Source organism: Trichomycterus rosablanca, chromosome 2 (assembly GCF_030014385.1).
Source record: "Trichomycterus rosablanca isolate fTriRos1 chromosome 2, fTriRos1.hap1, whole genome shotgun sequence".
Lineage (NCBI taxonomy): Eukaryota > Metazoa > Chordata > Actinopteri > Siluriformes > Trichomycteridae > Trichomycterus > Trichomycterus rosablanca.
The window spans coordinates 58,366,422-58,392,301 of record NC_085989.1 but is presented as its reverse complement, the minus strand read 5'-3'; the positions used below and the strand labels follow the sequence as shown (position 1 = coordinate 58,392,301).

General features: G+C 39.0%; 1 protein-coding gene and 1 pseudogene across 1 annotated transcript in view; one reads left to right on the top strand and one right to left on the bottom strand.

The window, feature by feature from the left end:
• The window catches only part of LOC134302895 (uncharacterized), a 657,104-nt pseudogene that overhangs the window by 324,028 nt on the left and 307,196 nt on the right, over positions 1 to 25,880 (bottom strand).
• LOC134335818 (zinc finger protein 721-like) overlaps positions 1 to 25,880 on the top strand; it is a 54,575-nt gene that overhangs the window by 18,814 nt on the left and 9,881 nt on the right. Inside the window, exons 8-9 of the mRNA XM_063018425.1 lie at positions 6,792 to 6,802; positions 8,613 to 9,268. Coding sequence (XP_062874495.1) covers positions 6,792 to 6,802; positions 8,613 to 9,268 — 667 coding nt within the window. The remainder of the gene's footprint in view (positions 1 to 6,791; positions 6,803 to 8,612; positions 9,269 to 25,880) is intronic.

Here is a 25,880-nt window from a genome sequence, read left to right as displayed (position 1 = left end):
GGTGCTGTGTTTGCACCAGTTTTTATTCAAACCAATGATGTGTCTTCAATGGAGGGCTCTGCAAAATGCACAATGGAAGTTAACAGTAGTAACAAGATGGCGGAGTGCATAGATTACCTAAGAGCATTTGTACTGTTGTTTAAGATAGGAAAGCCTACTTGCACGGTCAGTGTAATCCTGACCTGCTTACATAAACTGTTTTTAAATGTTGACACAGATGTTACTTATGTAACTTGTTTTCACACATTCTCATGGTTAGGTTTATATAACTGTTTTCAGTTTGGTACAATCTGATGTTTTCATATACTTGAGCAGTTGCTACAACCTGGCCAGAAGTAGATCTTGGAGTGTGTTTGCATCAGTGGTAGGGTGGGCATTTGGACAGCGCACAAATTGTTTTACTCATGCAAAAAGAAACTCAAGTTTGGTATAGAAATAAGGGGTCCATGTCAGCTTGTTAGAAGCTCACCTGGCAGTGGACGTACTGGCCAGAATTTTTCCTGATCAGAGGAGCTCCTGCCAAGTCTTCACGGGCCTCCCAGCCCAGATGTGGCAGGATGATGAAGAGCTGATCTGTGAGTTTTTTTTTTTTTTTTTTTTTTTTTTTTCGCTATGTGTTACATGGATTAGTATTGTTATGGTCATTTACGTGTCATTTATGTATTTTACTTGTTATTGCTTGTTTGTTAATAAAATATCTACATATTGAACCTTAATCCTCGGTCTCATTATTGATTCCTGAAAGCTTCTGTCCTGTTTTCAGATGGTTTGTAGCGACTGGTCAGCGGTCTGTATGCTGGAATCAACATAACAGAGATGTGATCTGAGGACAAAGTAGGGAGAATTTAGGGAGCACAGACTCGACATTTTGCATGATTGAAATCTCAGGCAATAATAAACAGACAATCTGGATGAGTGTTGGCTAATAGCTCCATATATTTCACAGAATGCATTCTTCACGTTTATGCTGAGGAAGGAGGGGGGGGCATGGTGGTGAATTCCCGTGGTAAATAAAAAGATCTGCATCTGACAATAATAAACTCAACCAGCAGAAAACAGTACTTCACAACTAGCACAGAGTTCTTGCACCATACCTTGTTAATTTAAACACAAACGCCTCCTCATATGTTTCCGGACTAAGCTGCACTCGTATCAGCGTGATAAGAGTGAGTAAACTGACATTGTTCCACCATGTGTGTGTGTGTGTGTGCTGGTGCTTTCTTTATATTAATGATACATTGCTAATTACACTTAGCATTGTTCTCTTACTGAAATTCTGGGTTCAACTATTAGTGATATGATATATCAATTATTACACTTAGCATTGATCGCTAACTAAAAATCTGTGTTTAGCTATAATGAGAATATCAACATATTTATCGGTTCTGTTGGTACATTGGTAAAAAAAACTACTCCATATTGCTAATATAACAATAATTACTATTAGCATTGATTGCTAAGTGAAATTCTGTATACAGCTACATCAAGAATATCAACATTTACCTCAGTTCTGTTGGTACATTTTAGCAAAAAACATCCATTATTTACTAAGGATAAAGTAGAGACTCATGTTCACTGCATCACTGAGGAGGTGAGAGCAGCTATAAGGAGAATGAAGAGTAGAGAGGAGGAGGTGAGAGCAGCTATAAGGAGAATGAAGAGTAGAGAGGAGGAGGTGAGAGCAGCTATAAGGAGAATGAAGAGTAGAGAGGAGGAGGTGAGAGCAGCTATAAGGAAAATGAAGATTTGAGAGGAGGAGGTGAGCAGTTATAAGGAGAAAGAAGAGTAGAGAGGAGGAGGTGAGAGCAGCTATAAGGAGAATGAAGAGTAGAGAGGAGGAGGTGAGAGCAGCTATAAGGAGAATGAAGAGTAGAGAGGAGGAGGTGAGAGCAGCTATAAGGAGAATGAAGAGTAGAGAGGAGGAGGTGAGAGCAGCTATAAGGAGAATGAAGAGTAGAAAGGCAGTTGGCTCGGATAACATATCAGTGGAAGAGTGGAAATGTTCAGGAGAGACGGCAGTGGAGTTTTAACTAGATTGTTTAACAAAATCTTGTAAATGACAGGTGACTATTAGCTCAGACTGTAGCAACCGCTCAGGTATGTGAAGAACAAGTTTTATAAGTTACATCTGTGTATGTACACAAAAAAGTTTTCATAAGTGGGTCAGGATGAGCGTGACCTCTCAAATGAGCAGAAAAACTAGTTTCCTAAGCGGGTTGGAGGATGAGGTGAGAGTCACTACAGTCATATTCCAATACACAGGACAACATCAGCGTCTGATTCAAACATTACACAGAATAGGGAATCACCCCACTGGACTCTGTAACACTGTAATGCACAGGAAACAGTCAAACTCAGATTAACCCTCTACAGCACAGCGTTGCTCTCAGTCAACAGAAAGTTTTCTTAAGCACCATGTCCAATGCCTGTTTTTGTAATTATTGCAACCAACCAGAATGGTCAAGAAAAACAAAAAAAAAACAATCTTATGAAGTTTGAGATTCACCATCAAACATCATTTAAGGTGGGACTGCATTTTCTGACACATGAGTGGAGTGTAGAAAAAGAAACATTTTAATATAGGGTTTAATGTTATACAGCAGACAACATAAAAAAGTAGTTGAGAAATATTGGAGCAATATCAAGCTGTGACAATAATTGTTGTATTATTGTGTTTTTGTTGGCATTGGAAATGTACTCAAGACACCCAGTGAGAAAGAAGACAGTTTGTCAGAAGACAGTAGTTCTTCCTAAATCCCTTGATGAAAAACACACCTTTGCCTCTACAGTACCCCTGAATGGCGACACATTTCTCCATCAGGCAGTGAAATGTTGGCATGTTTACAGATAGAATTGTGCTAACAATGGCATAATAAGAAGTGATCTTGTGCATCTTTATGCCTTTAAGTCCGAATTTGCACATAGTTTGTGCAATTACAAATAAGATGTCAGGAAGAGAGAGCGACCCAGTGGTGGGATTTCCCAATAGTATTAGGAGAAGAGGGGGAAGCAGGGCCCCACAGCACCTATACCTAACCAACATATCAGACTGGACAATATCTTACACTGGCCAATAATGTGTGACAAGAAGGGAGGATGCAGGGTTCCTGGGTTCACAAGAATGCCCAAAGTTATGTGCACAAAGTGTAATGTACCACACCACAGCAGAGAAGAACTGCTTTTTATAGTTTTATGAGTCTTAGTGCATGACACAACACACTACATAATACAAACCTATACCCATGTCCAAAAACAATACACGTTTCTAGTGCGTTTCTGTACCATAATTTTTTTTTCATGTACCACCAAAATGTGTGCAGTAGATGGTTAACTACGGTGGCTGAGAAGTGCAAAACAAATTAACATTTCAGAAAAAAAAATTACAAAAAAAAAAAAATTTACAACGAAAACAAAATCAAATTTACAAGTGCTTGGGTACCCAGTGTTTGTAAAAGTGTTTCAGCACTTGTAAATTTGTTTCGGCACTTGTAATTTTGTTTTTCAAAATGTTTATTTGTTTTGCACTTCTCGGCCGCTGATTCTGACGGAAAGGGTAGGTACAATGCACCGGAAGTGCGTGTTGCTTACCTGCTGTCAATCAAACTGTTTCTCGGGGGTGAAGTGAACGGAGTTCAGAAACAGAAGAAAACTGCTGCTATGGGAATTAGAAAGCGTTTGGTTATTATATTAAATATAAATATAAAGTGTTCACTTTAATTCTTAGTAACGGTGTGTGTGCGCTGGTTATAGCAGCATAACCTGTTTAATACACCGCTGTATGAGTAGCGCAGTGGGCAGAGTGCAGATGAAGCCTCATTAAAGCTTTTGAAGCTTTTTTCCTGATTGTGCTGAAAATACCTGAGCGGGTGGGAGAACAAAGTCATGAGAACAAAAGTTTTATTTATGGTGTTTAACATTTATTATTTTCATTCTTTATAATAATAAGTCAGAACCATATTTTAGGCAAAACAACGCACTCTGCCCACTGCGCTACTCATACAGCGGTGTATTAAACAGGTTATGTTGCTATAACCAGCGCACACACACCGTTACTAAGAATTAAAGTGAACACTACTTAATATAATAACCAAACGCTTTCTAATTCCCATAGCAGCAGTTTCCTTCTGTTTCATACACATCACCCCATCTCCCCTTGATAAAAAAAATACGGAACAAAGCGCGTCCTGTATCAGTTCAATACTGAACACCACGTTTAGTCTCCGAATAAAGAAGGATTCTGTATTTTATGGGATGGTTGGTAGCCCTAGTTTGATTGTCTCTTATATAGTGAGTGAGATAAAACACAGCACTAAAGCTTTGAATCAGTCCCACACATTCCTGCTGCTTTAATATAAGCTCCGATACACTGAGTCCAGTGTTACAAAAGTGAAACAAGCTTCAAAGCCTCGGGATCAAATGTTCCGTTTCTAATAAACAATGTTTTGTCCATTTTGTGTTAATTATTTTCATTATTTCGCTTTTGTTTTTCTTGTGGGAATTCCTTAGATGTTTAGAAGAGCGGACGGTAGATAGAGATGCACACGCCACGTCTAAACGTCTGCACAAACAATCTAATAACTTTCCACAAGAAAAACAATAGCGGGTAAACTGGATAAAATGATTTCCACAAACTAGACAAAACCTTGTTTATCGATACCATCACAAACTCCGTTCACTTCGGCCCCGAGAAACAGTTTGATTGACAGCAGGTAAGCAACACGCACTTCCGGTGTATTGTACCTACCCTTTCTGTCAGAATCAGTGGCCGAGAAGTGCAAAACAAATTAACATTTTAGAAAACAAAATTACAAGTGCCGAAACAAATTTACAAGTGCTGAAACACTTTTACATATGCCAAAACAAATTTACAAACACTGGGTACCCAAGCACTTGTAAAAAATTTTTTTTTTTTTTTTTTTTTTTTTTTAATTTTGTTTTCTGAAATGTTAATTTGTTTTGCACTTCTCGGCCACCGTACTTAACAGATTGCAAAAGGTATAAGAAAGAAAGAACAGAGTTAGAGAAGCATGTTGGAAAACAAAACATGACATTAGAGAACCTGCTTGGAAGAACGTCTAGGACTGACTGTAGTACCTCTCTAAAGCTACCTGAGAGATACAGAGCTAATGGAGGTTTATTACTGCTAAGCTGCTGTTCAACTCCAGTCAAGTTGGTGGCGCTGGTGCGTCTTAAGTTGTTCTGCCAACCGCCATTAAACATCATCAGAAGAACAAGAAGCTGCTGTGTTTGTACTGTAGATCCTTATATCTAAGTAAAATATATATTTTAATTATAACCCTTATATTTAATTATAACTACATTCTAATTAATAATAAAACTAGAGTTCATAATAAAACATCACTGTGAGGATCTGAGGAGCTTTAACTCCAGTTTCCTTTAAACACACAAACTATTAGCTGCAGCGCTAACTGTTAGCATCACACATGATTCAGTACTGATGAACCGATTTATTTGAACCGACCCGGCAAAATGAGTCAATTAAGCGGAACAGATTGAGTTTCTTCATTATCAAATCTAACATTTTTATATAAACATCATATTTTTAAACTTTTGAACTTTTCTAAACAGTTGAACTTTGTTTACAGTTAAACTTTGTTTACAGTTAAACTTTGTTTACAGTTAAACTTTGTTTACAGGTGAACTTTGTTTACAGTTGAACTTTGTTTACTGTGTAACTGTTTACAGTTTAACTTTGTTTACAGTTTAACTTTGTTTACAGGTGAACTTTGTTTATAGTTGAACTTTGTTTACAGGTGAACTTTGTTTATAGTTGAACTTTGTTTACAGGTGAACTTTGTTTATAGTTGAATCTTGTTTACAGTTGAACTTTGTTTACAGTTGAACTTTGTTTACTGTGTAACTTTGTTTACAGTTGAACTTTGTTTACAGGTGAACTTTGTTTATAATTTAACTTTGTTTACAGGTGAACTTTGTTTATAGTTGAATCTTGTTTATAGTTGAACTTTGTTTACAGTTGAACTTTGTTTACAGGTGGTTTGTACAGTTTTATAGTCACAGTCAGGTGAAAAGTGTAAGCAAGTGTTACTTTAATTGTGTACTAGATTGATGAAGAAAGAAATAAAGTGTTGATGCACAAATGATGGGGAGCCTCATACTTTAATGACTTATTCCAGAAAGATAGTTAACGTGTGGGGAGTTTCACTCTTCCATTCATCATGGAATCCCCAAAAGGGACAAAACACAATCAACACGGAATTCTCACTGCAGTCGCTCCAGCTACACTAAACGTTTTACTGCGTGTATAAACCATGCATTACGGTTCCCGAAGCATTGAAGAGGGTTAAACTGGTGTTTACAGTTTAATAAACATCATATACCGTGTTCTGATGCACAAAATCCACTAAATTCAAGAAGAGCATCGACTCTGTTATTAATGAAATACATTTCAGACATTTTTACTGTAGGAATTTGTTGTGATCGGATCTCAAACTCATGTAAAGTGTCTACTCGGTTGTGTTAATACCACTTTTTGAAGAGAAATAAAATAAGCAAGTCAAAAATCATCAAATGCCACCCTATGATCATAAAGAACACTATCTCTAGTACTGATGTTGTAATTAATATACATTTTTACTGTAGGAATTTTGAGTAATGGGATAACAAACTCATGTAAAATATTTATTTGGTTGTTTACAGACCATTTTTTGGAGATTAATGATAAAAAAGAAATCAATCTGTTATCAGGTGACACCTCTATGATCATAAAGAACACTTACTGAGTACTCTAGTACTAATCTTGTAATTTTGAGACAATTTTACTGTAGGAATTTGATAATAAGTTTGCCATCCCATTATTTGAAATTCCTACAGTAAAACTCTCAGAATCACAGCATGTGTACTAGAGTAAGTCTTCTTCATGATCATAGTGGTGGCATTTGATAACAGTTTGATTTGTTAATTTAATTGGACTTCAAAAGTGGTCTGTAAGCTTGAGATCCCATCACAACAAATTCCTACAGTAAAATGTCTGGATTTTTTTCATTAATAACAGAGTCGATGTTCTTCAAGAATGTGCTGGATTTTGTGTATCAGAACACTGTAGATGATGTTTATTAACTTTAAACAGCCGCTTTACCTTTTTTAACGCTTCTAAATCGGTGGACCGTAGTACATGGTTTAGACGGGCAGTAAAATGTTTAGTGTAGATAGCTCGACCGAGATTTTTCGAAGTGCAGATGGCGTGACCGCAATGAATTACCCATCAACCATGGTCAGCACACTACACCACAGAAAAGTCTGTTACAAAAGTATCTGTGTAGCACTTTTTTCTACAGTGAAGCATCTTTACAGATTCCAGGTCCAAAAAAAACCTAAAACTCTCTAATTATTATAAGGACGAAGCTGCCTGGTGCCACAGTAGTTTCAGTTCATAACAATAACAACAGCCAGTTAAAATAGTCTAAAATAATTTCCCTGAATTTCCCTTTATTGATGAATAAAGTACATACATTTTTTTATATTTATTAGATCTTTAATAATGCAGAAGAGGGACACGTCACCCCTGTGGATCTACAAAATGAAGGATTCCAGCAGAAACTAATAAAAAAGGAAGAGGAGGAGGATGATGATGATTTCTTCTGTAAGTAAATGTGGAGCATGATGCCACTTTTCCACCAGACAGTGTAGTACAGTACAGTGTGGTACAGTACAGTATGGTACAATACAGTATGGTACAGTACAGTGAGGTTAGTATTGTCACTAATCAGTAGAAATAGAGAATGTGGATAGTGGGATTAGAACCTGTACTGTACCATACTGTCCTGTTCTGCTACACTTCAGTCTGGGTTTAAGCTTTAATCTAACTTGGATTTATTTGTGTTTGGAAAATCAAACCCACAACCTTCAGTTTCCTCCAGTTGTTGAGTTTCTTCCTCACATATTGATGAATTTCAGGTGAAGTAACTTTAATCCCTCCGGCACTCATCCCTTCTGTGGAACTGCTCTTCTCAGAGGACCAACAGTGTGGAGGTTTCCAGATGAAGCCTGTGAAGAACGAAGAAGCTGAAGATAAAGATAAACTCAGTAAGATATTTGTATTGAATAGAATCAGAGGCACCTGGGATGAAGCATCATACAGTGAAAGCTTGTATTTTGCTCATGCAGATCAGTGTGAGCAGGAAATGATGAATGCAGGATGAATCACATTACAGGACTTTAGCATCAGATCTCAGTTTAACATTTACTAACAATCTTTATTATTTATAATGTTATAAATGTATTTTATTATTTATAATGTTATAAATGTATTTTATTATTTATAATGTTATAAATGTATTTTATTATTTTCTGCTTCAGAACTGAACAAGGATTTCTCCTGCTCCTCGTGTTCACGTTCCTCTACAACCCAAAATCACCTCCACAATCACATCAAGAGCTGCAACCATGATAAATATGATGCGCTGGTGAAGATTAAGACTGAACATGAGGATCTGACGCCCACCAGAAGCTCCAGTAATCAGCAAACGTCCTCTGGTACTGTCAGCATTAACACCTCTCTCAGTCCCACACAGGAAGAAGGAAACATCTGCTCACAGTGTGGGAAGAGCTTTAGGTTCCAGAGTGCTCTCAAGATGCACCAGCGCATTCACACTGGAGAGAGACCGCATCCGTGCTCACAGTGTGGGAAGAGTTTTTATACACAGAATGATCTCAAAATGCACCAGCGCATTCACACTGGAGAGAAACCCTATCAGTGCTCACAGTGTGGGAAGAGTTTTATTCAAAAGAATCATCTCAAAATACACCAGCGCATTCACACTGGAGAGAAACCATATCAGTGTTTACAGTGTGGAAAGAGTTTTAATCAACAGAGTAATCTCAAAATACACCAGCGCATTCACACTGGAGAAAAACCGTATCAGTGCTCACAGTGTGGAAAGAGTTTTAATCAACAGAGTCCTCTCAAAATTCACCAGCGCATTCACACTAGAGAGAATTTGTATCAGTGCTCACAGTGTGATAAAAGTTTTAGTCAACAGACTAGTTTCAAAGAACACCAGCACATTCACACTAGAGTGAAACTATGTTACTGCTTACAGTGTGGAAAGAGTTTAAGTCAACAGAGTAATCTAAAAAAACACCGGCGCATTCACACTGGAGAGAAACCGTTTCAGTGCTCACAGTGTGAAAAGAGTTTCAATCAACAGAGTCATCTAAAAAAACACCAGCGCATTCACACTGAAGAGAAACCATTTCAGTGCTCACAGTGTGGAAAGAGTTTTAATCAACAGAGTAATCTGAAAAAACACCAGCGCATTCACACTTGAGTTAAACCATATCAGTGCTCACAGTGCTAACCCTAGTTTTAACAGAAATATTCTAAGTTGCCTCACAAACGTATCTGATTGTAAAAGTGAACTCTTAATATCACTAACATAATAACAGAACTAAATCTAAATACTGATTATATAGATGAAACAGCTCTAATACACAGAAATCAATACATACAGTGTATCACAAAAGTGAGTACACCCCTCACATTTCTGCAGATATTTAAGTATATCTTTTCATGGGACAACACTGACAAAATGACACTTTGACACAATGAAAAGTAGTCTGTGTGCAGCTTATATAACAGTGTAAATTTATTCTTCCCTCAAAATAACTCAATATACAGCCATTAATGTCTAAACCACCGGCAACAAAAGTGAGTACACCCCTAAGAGACTACACCCTAAATGTCCAAATTGAGCACTGCTTGTCATTTTCCCTCCAAAATGTCATGTGACTTGTTAGTGTTACTAGGTCTCAGGTGTGCATAGGGAGCAGGTGTGTTCAATTTAGTAGTACAGCTCTCACACTCTCTCATACTGGTCACTGAAAGTTCCAACATGGCACCTCATGGCAAAGAACTCTCTGAGGATCTTAAAAGACGAATTGTTGCGCTACATGAAGATGGCCAAGGCTACAAGAAGATTGCCAACACCCTGAAACTGAGCTGCAGCACAGTGGCCAAGATCATCCAGCGTTTTAAAAGAGCAGGGTCCACTCAGAACAGACCTCGCGTTGGTCGTCCAAAGAAGCTGAGTGCACGTGCTCAGCGTCACATCCAACTGCTGTCTTTGAAAGATAGGTGCAGGAGTGCTGTCAGCATTGCTGCAGAGATTGAAAAGGTGGGGGGTCAGCCTGTCAGTGCTCAGACCATACGCCGCACACTACATCAAATTAGTCTGCATGGCTGTCACCCCAGAAGGAAGCCTCTTCTGAAGTCTCTACACAAGAAAGCCCGCAAACAGTTTGCTGAAGACATGTCAACAAAGGACATGGATTACTGGAACCATGTCCTATGGTCTGATGAGACCAAGATTAATTTGTTTGGTTCAGATGGTCTCAAGCATGTGTGGCGGCAATCAGGTGAGGAGTACAAAGATAAGTGTGTCATGCCTACAGTCAAGCATGGTGGTGGGAATGCCATGGTCTGGGGCTGCATGAGTGCAGCAGGTGTTGGGGAGTTACATTTCATTGAGGGACACATGAACTCCAATATGTACTGTGAAATACTGAAGCAGAGCATGATCCCCTCCCTCCGGAAACTGGGTCGCAGGGCAGTGTTCCAGCATGATAATGACCCCAAACACACCTCTAAGACGACCACTGCTTTATTGAAGAGGCTGAGGGTAAAGGTGATGGACTGGCCAAGCATGTCTCCAGACCTAAACCCAATAGAACATCTTTGGGGCATCCTCAAGCGGAAGGTGGAGGAGCGCAAAGTCTCGAATATCCGCCAGCTCCGTGATGTCGTCATGGAGGAGTGGAAAAGCATTCCAGTGGCAACCTGTGAAGCTCTGGTAAACTCCATGCCCAGGAGAGTTAAGGCAGTTCTGGGAAATAATGGTGGCCACACAAAATATTGACACTTCAGGAACTTTCACTAAGGGGTGTACTCACTTTTGTTGCCGGTGGTTTAGACATTAATGGCTGTATATTAAGTTATTTTAAGGGAAGAATAAATTTACACTGTTATATAAGCTGCACACAGACTACTTTTCATTGTGTCAAAGTGTCATTTTGTCAGTGTTGTCCCATGAAAAGATATACTTAAATATCTGCAGAAATGTGAGGGGTGTACTCACTTTTGTGATACACTGTATGTGATTTAAGCATGCAGTACAAATGTTCTTTAGCTTTGTGTACAGGATATTGGTATAACTTCATTCCTAACACTATGGGTGTGTTCGAAAACCTAGGGAGCTGCCTTGCTGTCTTACTGTCTACATAGGCAGCTGCCTCAGTAGAGAGGATTCTAATAAGTCAATGACTTGTAAGGCAGGTTATTCGAACGCACTACTTAGACAGCGATTCCATCGGGTTTTGCATTTCGGGTTTTGCATTTCGCGTTTAGCATCTAGCCATTAAAACCAATAAACTAAGGTAGCACAGCACGCTAACGTCAATATAAAATTTTCCTTGTACCGATAACGGTTAAATTTCCTGACAAGCTCGAACTTGCAAATAAAAACACTCGGTACAAGTTTATACAAGTTAAAAATCAGTAATATTTTATTTACGTTTGAAAATAACTCCATTCGTTTCTCCGCCCCGTCAGCCATGTTTATCTTTCTGTGAGAGATGAGCGCCCGACCCGCAATGAATGCTGGGATTGCCTTGATCACTAAGGACGCTTCCGATGCTCACTCAAAATAACATTGAAATATGAAGATACCTCAGAAGTGAGGATTTTAAGGCATCTAGGATTTCGAACAGCCTCCTTCTCGGGAGCGCGCACAGGATGATGTAAAATGCGTCTATGTAGAGAGAGAGCTAGCTTTTCCAACACACCCAAAATCTCCAGTCAAACACAGTATTAATATAGAAAAGATACATAAATAATACACTTATAAGTAGTGACATGGTAGACAGAGAGTGATAAAGAGAGAAAACTTTAAAAAATATTTTATGGCATAGACTTTTAGCAGCGTTCTGCTACATCAATGTCTTCAGATAGATCGATGCTTTATCCAGCCAACTGTGGTGAAATGAAACACAGAACGTTTGGACTTTTCTGCCCTCCAGTAAACTGAACTTTGCATCAATTCAAACCCATAATGTGCAACATGACATTGATGTCAAAGATGTAAAACATTATCAAACAGTGTAAACCCAAACAATCATGCTCTTTTAGTGTAGGATGTTATTATTTTTATTTCCTTGATTATGGGTTAGTCTCCAGTTTTAGTGCATAGACTTCACATAGTCTCTTTCAACCAAAAAGGTTCTTGAAATGGTTCCATTCAGACTGTGTTTACATCAGTTTTTATTTGAATCAATGATGTGTCTTCAACTGAGGGCTCTACACAATGCACAATGCAAGTAAACAGTAGTAACAAGATGTCGGAGTGCATAGATTACCTAAGAGCATTTGTGCTGTTGTTTAAGATAGGCAAACCTACTTGCACGGTCAGGGTCATCCTGACCCACTTAAATAAACTGTTTTTTACATGTTGACACAGATGTTACTTATATAACTTGTTTTTCCACATTTTCATGGTTTGGCTTATATAACTGTTTTCAGTTTGGTACAATCTGATGTTTTCATATACTTGAGCAGTTGCTACAGTCTGAGCAAATTGTCACCTATTTATTTGTAGTACGTAGATCTTGAAGTGTGTTTGCATCAGTAGAAGCGTGGCCGTTTGGTCAGTGCAAAAATGCAAATTTATTCATGTATGTTTTTTACAATAGACATTGTCTCAAAGCAACTTTACAAAATCCAGGACCAACAGATACAAAAACCCCTGTTGAGCAAGCCAAGGGTGACAGTGGCAAGGAAAAACTCCCTCAAAATTACAGGAAGAAACCTTGAGAGGAACCAGACTCAGCAGGGCCCATCCTTCTTGAGTGGCCTGGAGGATACTTTTAATAAATAGGATTTACACAAATCATACAAACACAAAATTAAAATGAACTAACTAAATAAATAATAATAGAGTTAATATTCAGTTCAGTCTGCAATAAAGTCTGTAGTGAGTTCTTGACATTCTGGGTGCAAACACGCCATGTTCCGTCACATTTTGCCAAATTTATGCCATGTTTATAAATAATTTTTCCTAATGGAAGCATATAGGCATATAAAAGACGCTTAGCGACACTCAAGTTTGGTATAGAAATTAGGGGTCCATGTCAGCTTGTCAGAAGCTCACCTGGGAGTGGACGCACTGGCCAGGATTTTTCCTGATCACTAAAAAGTTGAGCTCCTGCTAAGACTTCATGGGCCTCCCAGTCTAGAGGTGGCAGGATGATGAAGAGCTAATCAGTGTTTTTTTTTTTTTTTCATTTGCTATGTGTTACATGGATTAGTATTGTTATGGTCATTTATGTGTCATTTATGTAGTTTGCTTGTTATTGCTTGTTTGTTAATAAAATATCTACATATTGAACCTTAATCCTCGGTCTCATTATTGATTCCTGAAAGCTTCTGTCCTGTTTTCAGATGAATAAAAACATGTTTAGCACTGATCGCTAACTGAAATTCTCTGTTCAGATGTATTGGGAATATCAACAGTTCCCTCAGTTCTGTTGGTACATTTTAACAAAAAGCCTCCATATATTCAATAAAACAATAATTATTATTAGCATTGATTGCAAACTAAAATTCTGTATACAGCTACATTGGGAATTTCAACATTTACCTCAGTTATGTTGGTACATTGGTAAAAAAATTACTTAATCATTTTAATATAACAATATTTACTATTAGCATTGATCGCTACCTGAAATTCTATGTTCAGCTACATTGAAAATATCAACATTTACCTCAGGTATGTAAGTACATTGTTAAAAACTTCTCCATACTGCTAATATAACAACAATTACTATAAGCAATGATCGCTAACTGAAATTCTGTATACGCCTACATCGAGAATATCAACATTTACCTCAGGTACGTTGGTACATTGGTAAAAAATTACTCCATATTGCTAACATAGTAAGAATTACACTATTAGCATTGATTGCTAACTGAAATTATGTATACAGCTACATCAAGAATGTTAACATTTACCTCGGGTATGTTGATACATTGTTTAAGAACTTTTCCATATTTTTAATATAACAATTACTATTAGCATTGATTGCTAACTGAAATTCTGTATACAGCTACATTGAAAATATCAACAACCTCAGTTCTGTTGGTACATTTTAACAAAAAGCCTCAATTATTTGCCAAGAATAAAGTAGAGACTCATGTTCACTGCATCGTCCACTGACTTGTCGGCTCTATATGTCTTAGATCAGGAAGAAGAAGATGAGGGCAGCTATAAGGAGAATGAAGAGTAGAAGGGAGGAGGTGAGAGCAGCTATAAGAAGAATGAAGAGTAGAGAGGAGGAGGTAAGAGCAGCTATTACGAGAATAAAGAGTAGAAAGGAGGAGGTGAGAGCAGCTATAAGGAGAATGAAGAGTAGAAAGGAGGAGGTGAGAGCAGTTATAAGGAGAATGAAGAGTAGAAAGGAGGAGGTGAGAGCAGCTATAAGGATAATGAAGAGTAGAAAGGAGAAGGTGAGAGCAGCTATAAGAAGAATGAAGAGTAGAAAAGAGGAGGTGAGAGCAGCTATAAGGAGAATGAGGAGTAGAGAGGAGGAGGTGAGAGCAGCCATAAGGAGAATGAAGAGTAGAGAGGAGGAGGTGAGAGCAGCTATAAGGAGAATGACGTGTAGAAAGGCAGTTGGCACAGAGAATATATCAGTGGAAGTGTGGAAATGTTCAGGAGAGACGGCAGTGGAGTTTTAACTAGATTGTTTAACAAAATCTTGTAAATGACAGATGACCATTAGCTCAGACTGTAGCAACCACTCAGGTATGTGAAGAACAAGTTTTATACAGTGCCTAGCAAAAGTATTCAGCCCCCTTGAACTTTTCAACCTTTTGCCACATTTCAGGCTTCAAACATAACGATATGAAATTGTAATTTTTTGTGAAGAATCAACAACAAGTGGGACACAATCGTGAAGTGGAACGAAATTTATTGGATATTTTAAACTTTTTTTAAAAATAAAAAACTGAAAAGTGGGGCGTGCAATATTATTCAGCCCCCTTGCGTTAATACTTTGTAGCGCCACCTTTTGCTGCGATTACAGCTGCAAGTCGCTTGGGGTATGTCTCTATCAGTTTTGCACATCGAGAGACAGAAATTTTTGCCCATTCTTCCTTGCAAAACAGCTCGAGCTCAGTGAGGTTGGATGGAGAGCGTTTGTGAACAGCAGTTTTCAGCTCTTTCCACAGATTCTCGATGGGATTCAGGTCTGGACTTTGACTTGGCCAGTCTAACACCTGGATACGTTTATTTGTGAACCATTCCATTGTAGATTTTGCTTTATGTTTTGGATCATTGTCTTGTTGGAAGATAAATCTCCGTCCCAGTCTCAGGTCTTTTGCAGACTGCAACAGGTTTTCTTCCAGAATGGTCCTGTATTTGGCTCCATCCATCTTCCCATCAATTTTAACCATCTTCCCTGTCCCTGCTGAAGAAAAGCAGGCCCAAACCATGATGCTGCCACCACCATGTTTGACAGTGGGGATGGTGTGTTCAGGGTGATGAGCTGTGTTGCTTTTACGCCAAACATAACGTTTTGCATTGTGGCCAAAAAGTTCGATTTTGGTTTCATCTGACCAGAGCACCTTCTTCCACATGTTTGGTGTGTCTCCCAGGTGACTTTTTATAGATATCTTTGAGAAATGACTTTCTTCTTGCCACTCTTCCATAAAGGCCAGATTTGTGCAGTGTACGACTGATTGTGTCCTATGGACAGAGTCTCCCACCTCAGCTGTAGATCTCTGCAGTTCATTCAGAGTGATCATGGGCCTCTTGGCTGCATCTCTGATCAGTCTTCTCCTTGTTTGAGCTGAAAGTTTAGAGGGATGGCCGGGTCTTGGTAGATTTGCAGTGGTCTGATACTCCTTCCATTTCAATATGATCGCTTGCACAGTGCTCCTTGAGATGTTTAAAGCTTGGGAAATCTTTTTGTATCCAAATCCGGCTTTAAACTTCTCCACAACAGTATCTCGGACCTGCCTGGTGTGTTCCTTGGTCTTCATGATGCTCTCTGCGCTTTAAACAGAACTCTGAGACTGTCACAGAGCAGGTGCATTTATACGGAGACTTGATTACACACAGGTGGATTCTATTTATCACCATCAGTCATTTAGGTCAACATTGGATCATTCAGAGATCCTCACTGAACTTCTGGAGTGAGTTTGCTGCACTGAAAGTAAAGGGGCTGAATAATATTGCACGCCCCACTTTTTAGTTTTTTATTTCTAAAAAAAGTTTTAAATATCCAATAAATTTCGTTCTACTTCACGATTGTGTCCCACTTGTTGTTGATTCTTCACAAAAAATTACAATTTCATATCGTTATGTTTGAAGCCTGAAATGTGGCAAAAGGTTGAAAAGTTCAAGGGGGCTGAATACTTTTGCAAGGCACTGTAAGTTACATCTGAGTCAACATGTAAAAAACAGTTTTCATAAGTGGGTCAGGATGAGCGTGACCTCTCAAATGAGCAGAAAAACTAGTTTCCTAAGCGGGTTGGAGGATGAGGTGAGAGTCACTACAGTCATATTCCAATACACAGGACAACATCAGCGTCTGATTCAAACATTACACAGAATAGGGAATCACCCCACTGGACTCTGTAACACTGTAATGCACAGGAAACAGTCAAACTTAGATTAACCCTCTACAGCACAGCGTTGCTCTCAGTCAACAGAAAGTTTTCTTAAGCACCATGTCCAGTGCCTGTTTCTTAAAATTATTGCAACCAACCAGAATGGTCAAGAAAAACAAAAAAAACCAATCTTATAAAGTTTGAAATTCACCATCAAGCATCATTTTAAGGTGGGACTGCATTTTCTGACACGAGTGGAGTGTAGAAAAAGGTTTGAGCGAAAATTTAAATATAGGGTTTAATGTTATACAGCAGACAACATACAAAAAAGTAGTTGAGGAATATTGGAGCAATATCAAGCTGTGACAATAATTGTTGTATTATTGTGTTTTTGTTGGCATTGGAAATACAGTATACTCAAGACACCAGTGAGGAAGAAGACAATTTGTCAGAAGACAGTAGTTCTTCCTAAATCCCTTGATGAAAAACACACCTTTGCCTCTACAGTACCCCTGAATGGCTACACGTTTCTCCATCAGCCAGTGAAATGTTGGCATGTATACAGATAGAATTGTGCTAACAATGGCATGATAAGAAGTGACCTCATGCATCTTTATGCCTTTAAGTCCCAATTTGCACATAGTTTGTGCAATTACAAATAAGATGTCAGGAGGAGAGAGCGACCCAGTAGTGGGATTTCCCAACAGTATTAGATTAACCAACATATCAGACTGGACAATATCTTACACTGGCCAATAATGTGTGACAAGTAGGGAAGATGCAGGGTTCCTGGGTTCACAAGAATGCCCAAAGTTATGTACACAAAGTGTAACGTACCACACCACAGCAGAGAAGAACTGCTTTTTATAGTTTTATGAGTGAAGTCTTAGTGCATGACACAACACACTACATAATACAAACCTTTACCCATGTCCAAAAACAATACACGTTTCTAGTGCACACTACATAATACAAACCTTTACCCATGTCCAAAAACAATACACGTTTCTAGTGCTTTTTTCTTTCCTTTTAATTGTCTGTTTAGATTTTTTTTTTCTTTCTGATTTAGTACTGCTCTCTGAGTAGTTCATTATGATCTGTTTATTCATCATTTTCTCTGAGAATCTGTACCATTGTTGCACAATGTTGCATAAAAAAAATAATTTTTGTGATGGGGGTGGGGGTTTCAATGAAATAAAAAACTATATTTTATCAATAAAATGTTCCCAAATTAATCTAAAAATAATGTGGAATAATTTTTTGTTATGTACCACCAAAATGCGTGCAGTAGAGGGTTAACAGATTACAAAAGGTATAAGAAAGAAAGAACAGAGATAGAGAAACATGTTGGAAAACAAAACATGATACTAGAGAGACTGCTTGGAAGAACGTCTAGGACTGACTGTAGTCCTCTCTAAAGCTACCTGAGAGATACAGGGCTAATCGAGAGTTATTACTGCGAAGCTGCTGTTCAACTCCAGTCCAGTTGGTGGCGCTGGTGCGTCTTAAGTTGTTCTGCCAACTGCCATTAAGCATCATAAGAAGAACAAGAAGCTGCTGTGTTTGTACTGTAGAGCCTCATCTGTAAGTAAAATATGTATTTAATTATAACCCTTATATTTAATTATAACTACATTCTAATTAATAATAACACTAGAGTTCATAATAAAACATCACTGTGAGGATTTGAGGAGATTTAACTCCAGTTTCATGTAAACACAAACTATTATCTTCTCCGCTTACTGTTAGCATCACACGTGATTCAGTACTGATGAACCGATTCATTTAAAGCGAGCCAGCAAAATGAATCAATTAGGCGGAACTGATTTATTTTTAAGTTTTTTGAACTTTGTTTATAGTTGAACTTTGTTTATAGTCGAACTTTGTTTATAGTCGAACTTTGTTTATAGTCGAACTTTGTTTACAGGTGAACTTTGTTTGCAGATGAATTTTGTTTACAGGTGAACTTTGTTGGTTGGTTGGTTGGTTGGTTGGTTGGTTGGTTGGTTGGTTGGTTGGTTGGTTGGTTGGTTGGATGGATGGATGGATGGATGGATGGATGGATGGATGGATGGATGGATGGATGGATGGATGGATGGATGGATGGATGGATGGATGGATGGATGGATGGATGGATGGATGGATGGATGGATGGATGGGCGGGCATGGGGTTCCAGAAATCGTAGTGACAGACAACAGACCTTAGTTTTCTTCCAAGGAATTTCCAGAGTTTGCTGAGGACTATGATTTCACTCACATTACCAGTAGTCCACGGTAACCACAGAGCAATGGAGAGGCTAAGAGAGCTGTGCGTACAGTAAAACAACTCCTGAACAAAATTCAGGATCCTCAAAGAGCCTTAATGGCATACAGAACGACCCCTTTAGCTCATGGAGTGTCTCCGGCAGAGCTTTTAAAGGGAAGAAGAATACGCTTTACCATCCCAGTTTCTCCACACACACTAAATCTGAGATGACCGAACATTCAGGCTTTCAGAGAGAAGGATAAACTGCTGACAGAGAAACAAAAGGGTTTGTTCAACAGAAAACACAGAGCCAAAGACCTACCCATTCTGGTTCCGGGACAGAAAGTGTGGATAAGAACATATCATACCAAGGGGACTGTTCAAGGTTCTTCCGGGATGCCACATTCCTACTATGTTTACACTGATCTGGGCACTGTAAGAAGGAACAGAGCACAGCTGGTTGCTTGTCCAACACCAGTTCAGCAGAGCCAGGAGGGGAGGAGGACAAGGTCAGGGAGAATTTCCTGTCCTCCACAGAGAATGAACTTATGAGAAATTTAAGATAGATTGGTATGACCTGCTGTCAAAAAAAGGGCAGAATAAACCCCTTCAGCAGAGTCAGAATGCCCAGGTCTACCCTGGCGTTCAGCTTAGATAAAAGTATTGTTATTAAAAAGAGTCTGAAAATATGAAATAAAATAAAGAGAATGTTTAGAATTGTTGTTAGACATAAAGACTTGATAGAAGCAAAGAACAGCAGTATAATAGTTCCAGATTAGAGTTGGTTATGGACAATAATAAAAAAAGAGGGGGATGTAGTGATATGTGTATGTCATAGTTCAGCCAATAGAGGGAGTTCACTGTGAAGAGATGTGTGGTTAAAAGGTAAACAGAAGAACAATAAAAGCGATGTTAATGGCAGCATCTACGAATCTGTGTGCTAAATCTTCTCTGAATAAGTTGTTCCTAAAATATTGAGGAACACATACAGAAACAGTCAAACTCAGATAAACCCTCTACAGCATAGCGTTGCTCTCAGGCAACAGAACGTTTTCTTAAGCACCATGTCCAGTGTCCCTTTTTTTTTACTGCAACCAACCAGAATGGTCGAAAAAATATAAAAACAACAATCTAATACAGTTTGAGATTCACCATCAAGCATCATTCTAAGGTGGGACTGCATTTTCTGACACTAGTGGAGTGTAGAAAAAGATTTGAAATAATATACGGTTTTAATTTTATACAGCAGACAACATACAAAAAAGTAGTTGAGGAATATTGGAGCAATATCAAGCTGTGACAATAATTGTTGTATTATTGTGTCTTTGTTGGCATTGGAAATATACTCAAGACACCAGTGAGGAAGAAGACAATTTGTCAGAAGACAAATTAGGAAGTAGTTCTTCCTAAATCCCTTGATGAAAAACACACCTTTGCCTCTACAGTACCCATGAATGGCGACACATTTCTCCATCAGCCAGTGAAATGTTGGCATGTATACAGATAGAATTGTGCTAACAATGGCATGATAAGAAGTGATCTCATGCATCTTTATGCCTTTAAGTCCCAATTTGCACATAGTTTGTGCAATTACAAATAAGATGTCAGGAAGAGAGAGCGACCCAGTGGTGGGATTTCCCAACAGTATTAGGAGAAGAGGGGGAAGCAGGGCCCCACAGCACCTATACCTAACCAACATATCAGACTGGACAATATCTTATACTGGCCAATAATGTGTGACAAGAAGGGAGGATGCAGGGTTTCTGGGTTCACAAGAATGCCCAAAGTTATGAACAAAAAGTGTAACATACCGCACCACAGCAGAGAAGAACTGCTTTTTATAGTTTTATGAGTGAAGTCTTAGTGCATGACACAACACACTACATAATACAAAGCTATACCCATGTCCAAAAACAATACACGTTTCTAGTGCGTTTTTCTTTCCTTTTAATTGTCTGTTTAGATTTTTTATTTTTTTATTTCTGATTTAGTACTGCTCTCTGAGTAGTTCATTATGATCTGTTTATTCATCATTTTCTCTGAGAATCTGTACCATTGTTGCACAATGTTGCATAAAAAAATATTTTTTGTGATGGGGGTGGGGGTTTCAATGAAATAAAAAACTATATTTTATCAATAAAAAGTCCCCAAATTAATCTAAAAATAATGTGGAATAATTTTTTGTTATGTACCACCAAAATGCGTGCAGTAGAGGGTTAACAGATTACAAAAGGTATAAGAAAGAAAGAACAGAGATAGAGAAACATGTTGGAAAGCAAAACATTACTCTAGAGAAACTGCTTGGAAGAACGTCTAGGACTGACTGTAGTCCTCTCTAAAGCTACCTGAGAGATACAGGGCTAATGGAGGGTTATTACTGCTAAGCTGCTGTTCAACTCAAGTCCAGTTGGTGGCGCTGGTGCGTCTTAAGTTGTTCTGCCAACCGCCATTAAACATCATCAGAAGAACAAGAAGCTGCTGTGTTTGTACTGTAGAGCCTCATCTGTAAGTAAAATATGTATTTAATTATAACCCTTATATTTAATTATAACTACATTCTAATTAATAATAGCACTATAGTTCATAATAAAACATCACTGTGAGGATTTGAGGAGATTTAACTCCAGTTTCATGTAAACACACAAACTATTATCTTCTCCGCTAACTGTTAGCATCACACGTGATTCAGTACTGATGAACCGATTCATTTAAAGCGAGCCAGCAAAATGAATCAATTACGCGGAACTGATTTATTTTTAAGTTTTTTGAACTTTGTTTATAGTTGAACTTTGTTTACAGGTGAACTTTGTTTGCAGATGAATTTTGTTTACAGGTGAACTTTGTTTACAGTTGAACTTTGTTTATAGTTGAACTTTGTTTACAGATGAATTTTGTTTACAGGTGAACTTTGTTTACAGTATAAATTTGTTTATAGTTGAACTTTGTTTACATATGAACTTTGTTTATAGTTAAACTTTGTTTATAGTTAAACTTTGTTTACAGTATAACTTTGTTTATAGTTGAACTTTGTTTACAGGTGAACTTTGTTTACAGGATAGATAGATAGATAGATAGATAGATAGATAGATAGATGATAGATAGATAGATAGATAGATAGATAGATAGAGAGATAGAGAGAGAGAGAGAGAGAGAGAGAGAGAGATACTTTATTAATCCTGAAGGAAATTGAGGCCTCAGTAGCAAGTTACATAAATCAAAGTCAAAAAGTAAGTAATAGTACACACTACAGAGATTTACATTATACAAAAAAGTGTCTGTATAACCACAACACTTGGACAACACACAACAAAACAGGACCTGAGGGTACATGTGATACATATGGAGGTGTTATTTCAGTTAACACTGCAAGGCTAGTATGGATTATAAGTCACAGTTGTAAGATATAAATTATAAAATGAATTTAAAGTGAATCATAAAGTATAAAGTGAACCACAGTGCAATATGAGAAATGTAAGAAAAAGTACGAAAATGTGCAGATTTATTTACATAAGGTGCGGATGTGCTGTCAGTGCCTGTGCACATGAGTGCCCACAAATGTGAACACACACGTGCTCACCCACATTCACATATTATTGTACATGTACAAGTGACACAATTCTGTTACATTCAGTCCTCAGTTCCTCCCCGCCCCCCTCTGCGTAGAGTTAAAGAGCCTAATGACTCTGGGAACAAAGGATTTCCTGAGTCTGTCTGTAGAGCAGCTCTGTGACAGTAGTCTGCCATTAAACACACTTCTCTGTTGCAGAAAAGTTGTGTGCAGCACTTTGTTCAGAGTCATTTTCTCTGTTACAGTTGCAAGTGAATCCAGCTCTATTCCGACCACTTTTCCAGCTTTCCTGACCAGTTTATCCAGCCGTGTTGCATCCCTCTTCTTAATGCTGCCTCCCCAGCACACCACACTATAAAAGAGAGTGCTAGCAACCACAGATTGATAAAACATCTGTAGGAGTGTCTTACCTATGCTGAAGGACCCTAGCCTTCTCAGGAAATAAAGCTGTTTTTGTGTCTTTTTGTATATATTGTCCGTGCTTTCAGACCAGTCCAATTTATCATCCAACTGCAGCCCAAGGTACTTGTAGGTACATGCTTAACCTGGGGTCTGATGAGATGTAGGAGCAGTCTTTCCATAGTCTTCATTATGTGTGAGGTTAGTGCAACAGGCCTAAAGTCATTTAGCTCACTGGGACGCCCAGATTTTGGCACCGGAATGATGCATGACGTCTTCCACAGTGTTGGGACCCTCCTCAGTTGCAGGCTCAGGTTGAAGATGTACTGTAAAGGTTCACCCAGTTCAGCAGCACAGGACTTGAGCATTTTAGAAGACACTTTGTCCAGGCCTGCAGCTTTTTGCAGTGTGAAGTCTTTTTAGCTGACCTTTAACCTGATCCGCAGTGATGTAAGGGTGAGACGGAGGAGGGGTGCTGACGACTTGGTCTAAAGCGCTGGTGAATAGAATGTGTGAAGAGGGTATTGAAGAGGCTGTGGTGTCTGTGCAGATAGCCTGGTGGAGGTGAGTGTGGGTTTGCATTTGAGAAGGTGAGGAGTTAATAGCTGGACAGGCGTGAACAGTAGAAGTAGCAGGATTCTGGTGGGGGGAGGGGATGGGTGTGATGCTGTGGCAGTCAGGAACAGTTAGTGCTGGAACAGCGGAGTCAAAACGGTTAAAGATGATGTTGAATTTGTTCGCTCTCTCCCCGTTTCCATCTACTGTGCTGTTCCTCTTCTGCTTACAGCCTGTGATGGTCCTCATTCCATCCCATACCTCCCTAATGTTATTCTCCTGCAACTTTTGTTCAACCTTCCTCCCATACGCTCCTTTCGCCTTTCGTAAGCAGACTTTTAGTTCCCTCTGTACGTTCCTCAGCTCCTCCTGGTTCTTGTCTTTGAAGGCCCTCTTTTTTTTATTTAGAAGGTCCTTGACATTGCTGATAATCCAGGGCTTGTTGTTGGCAAAACAGCGCACAGTTTTTGTGGGAACATACTGTATAAGTCCATGCAAAAGTCCATGTAATCTGTAACACAGTGTGTAATGCCTTCAATGTCCTCAGGTTGTGATCTGATTTCCCCAGAGGGGGCAGTAGTGTGGTGGTGTATGCATCCTTAATATTACTGTAGAAGAGGTCGATTGTTCTGTTTTTCCTGGTTGGACAGTCTACATATTGATGAAAAGCAGTGAGTGTAGAGTCCAGATTAAAGTGATTAAAATCACCATATATGAAAATGAAAGCGTCCAGGTGCTGTGTCTGAAGCCTTGCAATGGTAGTGTGGATGACGTCACACGCTGTCGCTGTGTCTGCCCGTGGCGGAATGTAAACACAGACAGCAATGGCGTGGGATAACTCCCTGGGCACATAATAGGGTCGCAGACTCACCGCTAGCAGTTCAATGTCCCGACAGCAGATCACCTCCTTCACAGTTACATGCCCAGGGTTGCACCATTTAATGTTAACAAAAAACGCGAGTCCCCCACCTTTGCTTTTGCCGCTGAGCTTGTTATTCCTGTCCGCTCTCACAGTGGTGAAGCCGGTTATACAGTGCCTAGCAAAAGTATTCGGCCCCTTTGAACTTTTCAACCTTTTGCCACATTTCAGGCTTTAAACATAAAGATATGAAATTGTAATTTTTTTGTGAAGAATCAACAACAAGTGCGACACAATCGTGAAGTGGAACGAAATTTATTGGATATTTTAAACTTTTTTTAGAAATAAAAAACTGAAAAGTGGGGCGTGCAATATTATTCGGCCCCTTTACTTTCAGTGCAGCAAACTCACTCCAGAAGTTCAGTGAGGATCTCTGAATGATCCAATGTTGACCTAAATGACTGATGGTGATAAATAGAATCCACCTGTGTGTAATCAAGTCTCCGTATAAATGCACCTGCTCTGTGATAGTCTCAGAGTTCTGTTTAAAGCGCAGAGAGCATCATGAAGACCAAGGAACACACCAGGCAGGTCCGAGATACTGTTGTGGAGAAGTTTAAAGCCGGATTTGGATACAAAAAGATTTCCCAAGCTTTAAACATCTCAAGGAGCACTGTGCAAGCGATCATATTGAAATGGAAGGAGTATCAGTCCACTGCAAATCTACCAAGACCCGGCCGTCCCTCTAAACTTTCAGCTCAAACAAGGAGAAGACTGATCAGAGATGCAGCCAAGAGGCCCATGATCACTCTGAATGAACTGCAGAGATCTACAGCTGAGGTGGGAGAATCTGTCCATAGGACACAATCAGTCGTACACTGCACAAATCTGGCCTTTATGCAAGAGTGGCAAGAAGAAAGCCATTTCTCAAAGATATCCATAAAAAGTTTCGTTTAAAGTTTGCCACAAGCCACCTGGGAGACACACCAAACATGTGGAAGAAGGTGCTCTGGTCAGATGAAACCAAAATCGAACTTTTTGGCCACAATGCAAAACGTTATGTTTGGCGTAAAAGCAACACAGCTCATCACCCTGAACACACCATCCCCACTGTCAAACATGGTGGTGGCAGCATCATGGTTTGGGCCTGCTTTTCTTCAGCAGGGACAGGGAAGATGGTTAAAATTGATGTGAAGATGGATGGAGCCAAATACAGGACCATTCTGGAAGAAAACCTGTTGCAGTCTGCAAAAGACCTGAGACTGGGACGGAGATTTATCTTCCAACAAGACAATGATCCAAAACATAAAGCAAAATCTACAATGGAATGGTTCACAAATAAACGTATCCAGGTGTTAGAATGGCCAAGTCAAAGTCCAGACCTGAATCCCATCGAGAATCTGTGGAAAGAGCTGAAAACTGCTGTTCACAAACGCTCTCCATCCAACCTCACTGAGCTCGAGCTGTTTTGCAAGGAAGAATGGGCAAAAATGTCTGTCTCTCGATGTGCAAAACTGATAGAGACATACCCCAAGCGACTTGCAGCTGTAATCGCAGCAAAAGGTGGCGCTACAAAGTATTAACGCAAGGGGGCTGAATAATATTGCACGCC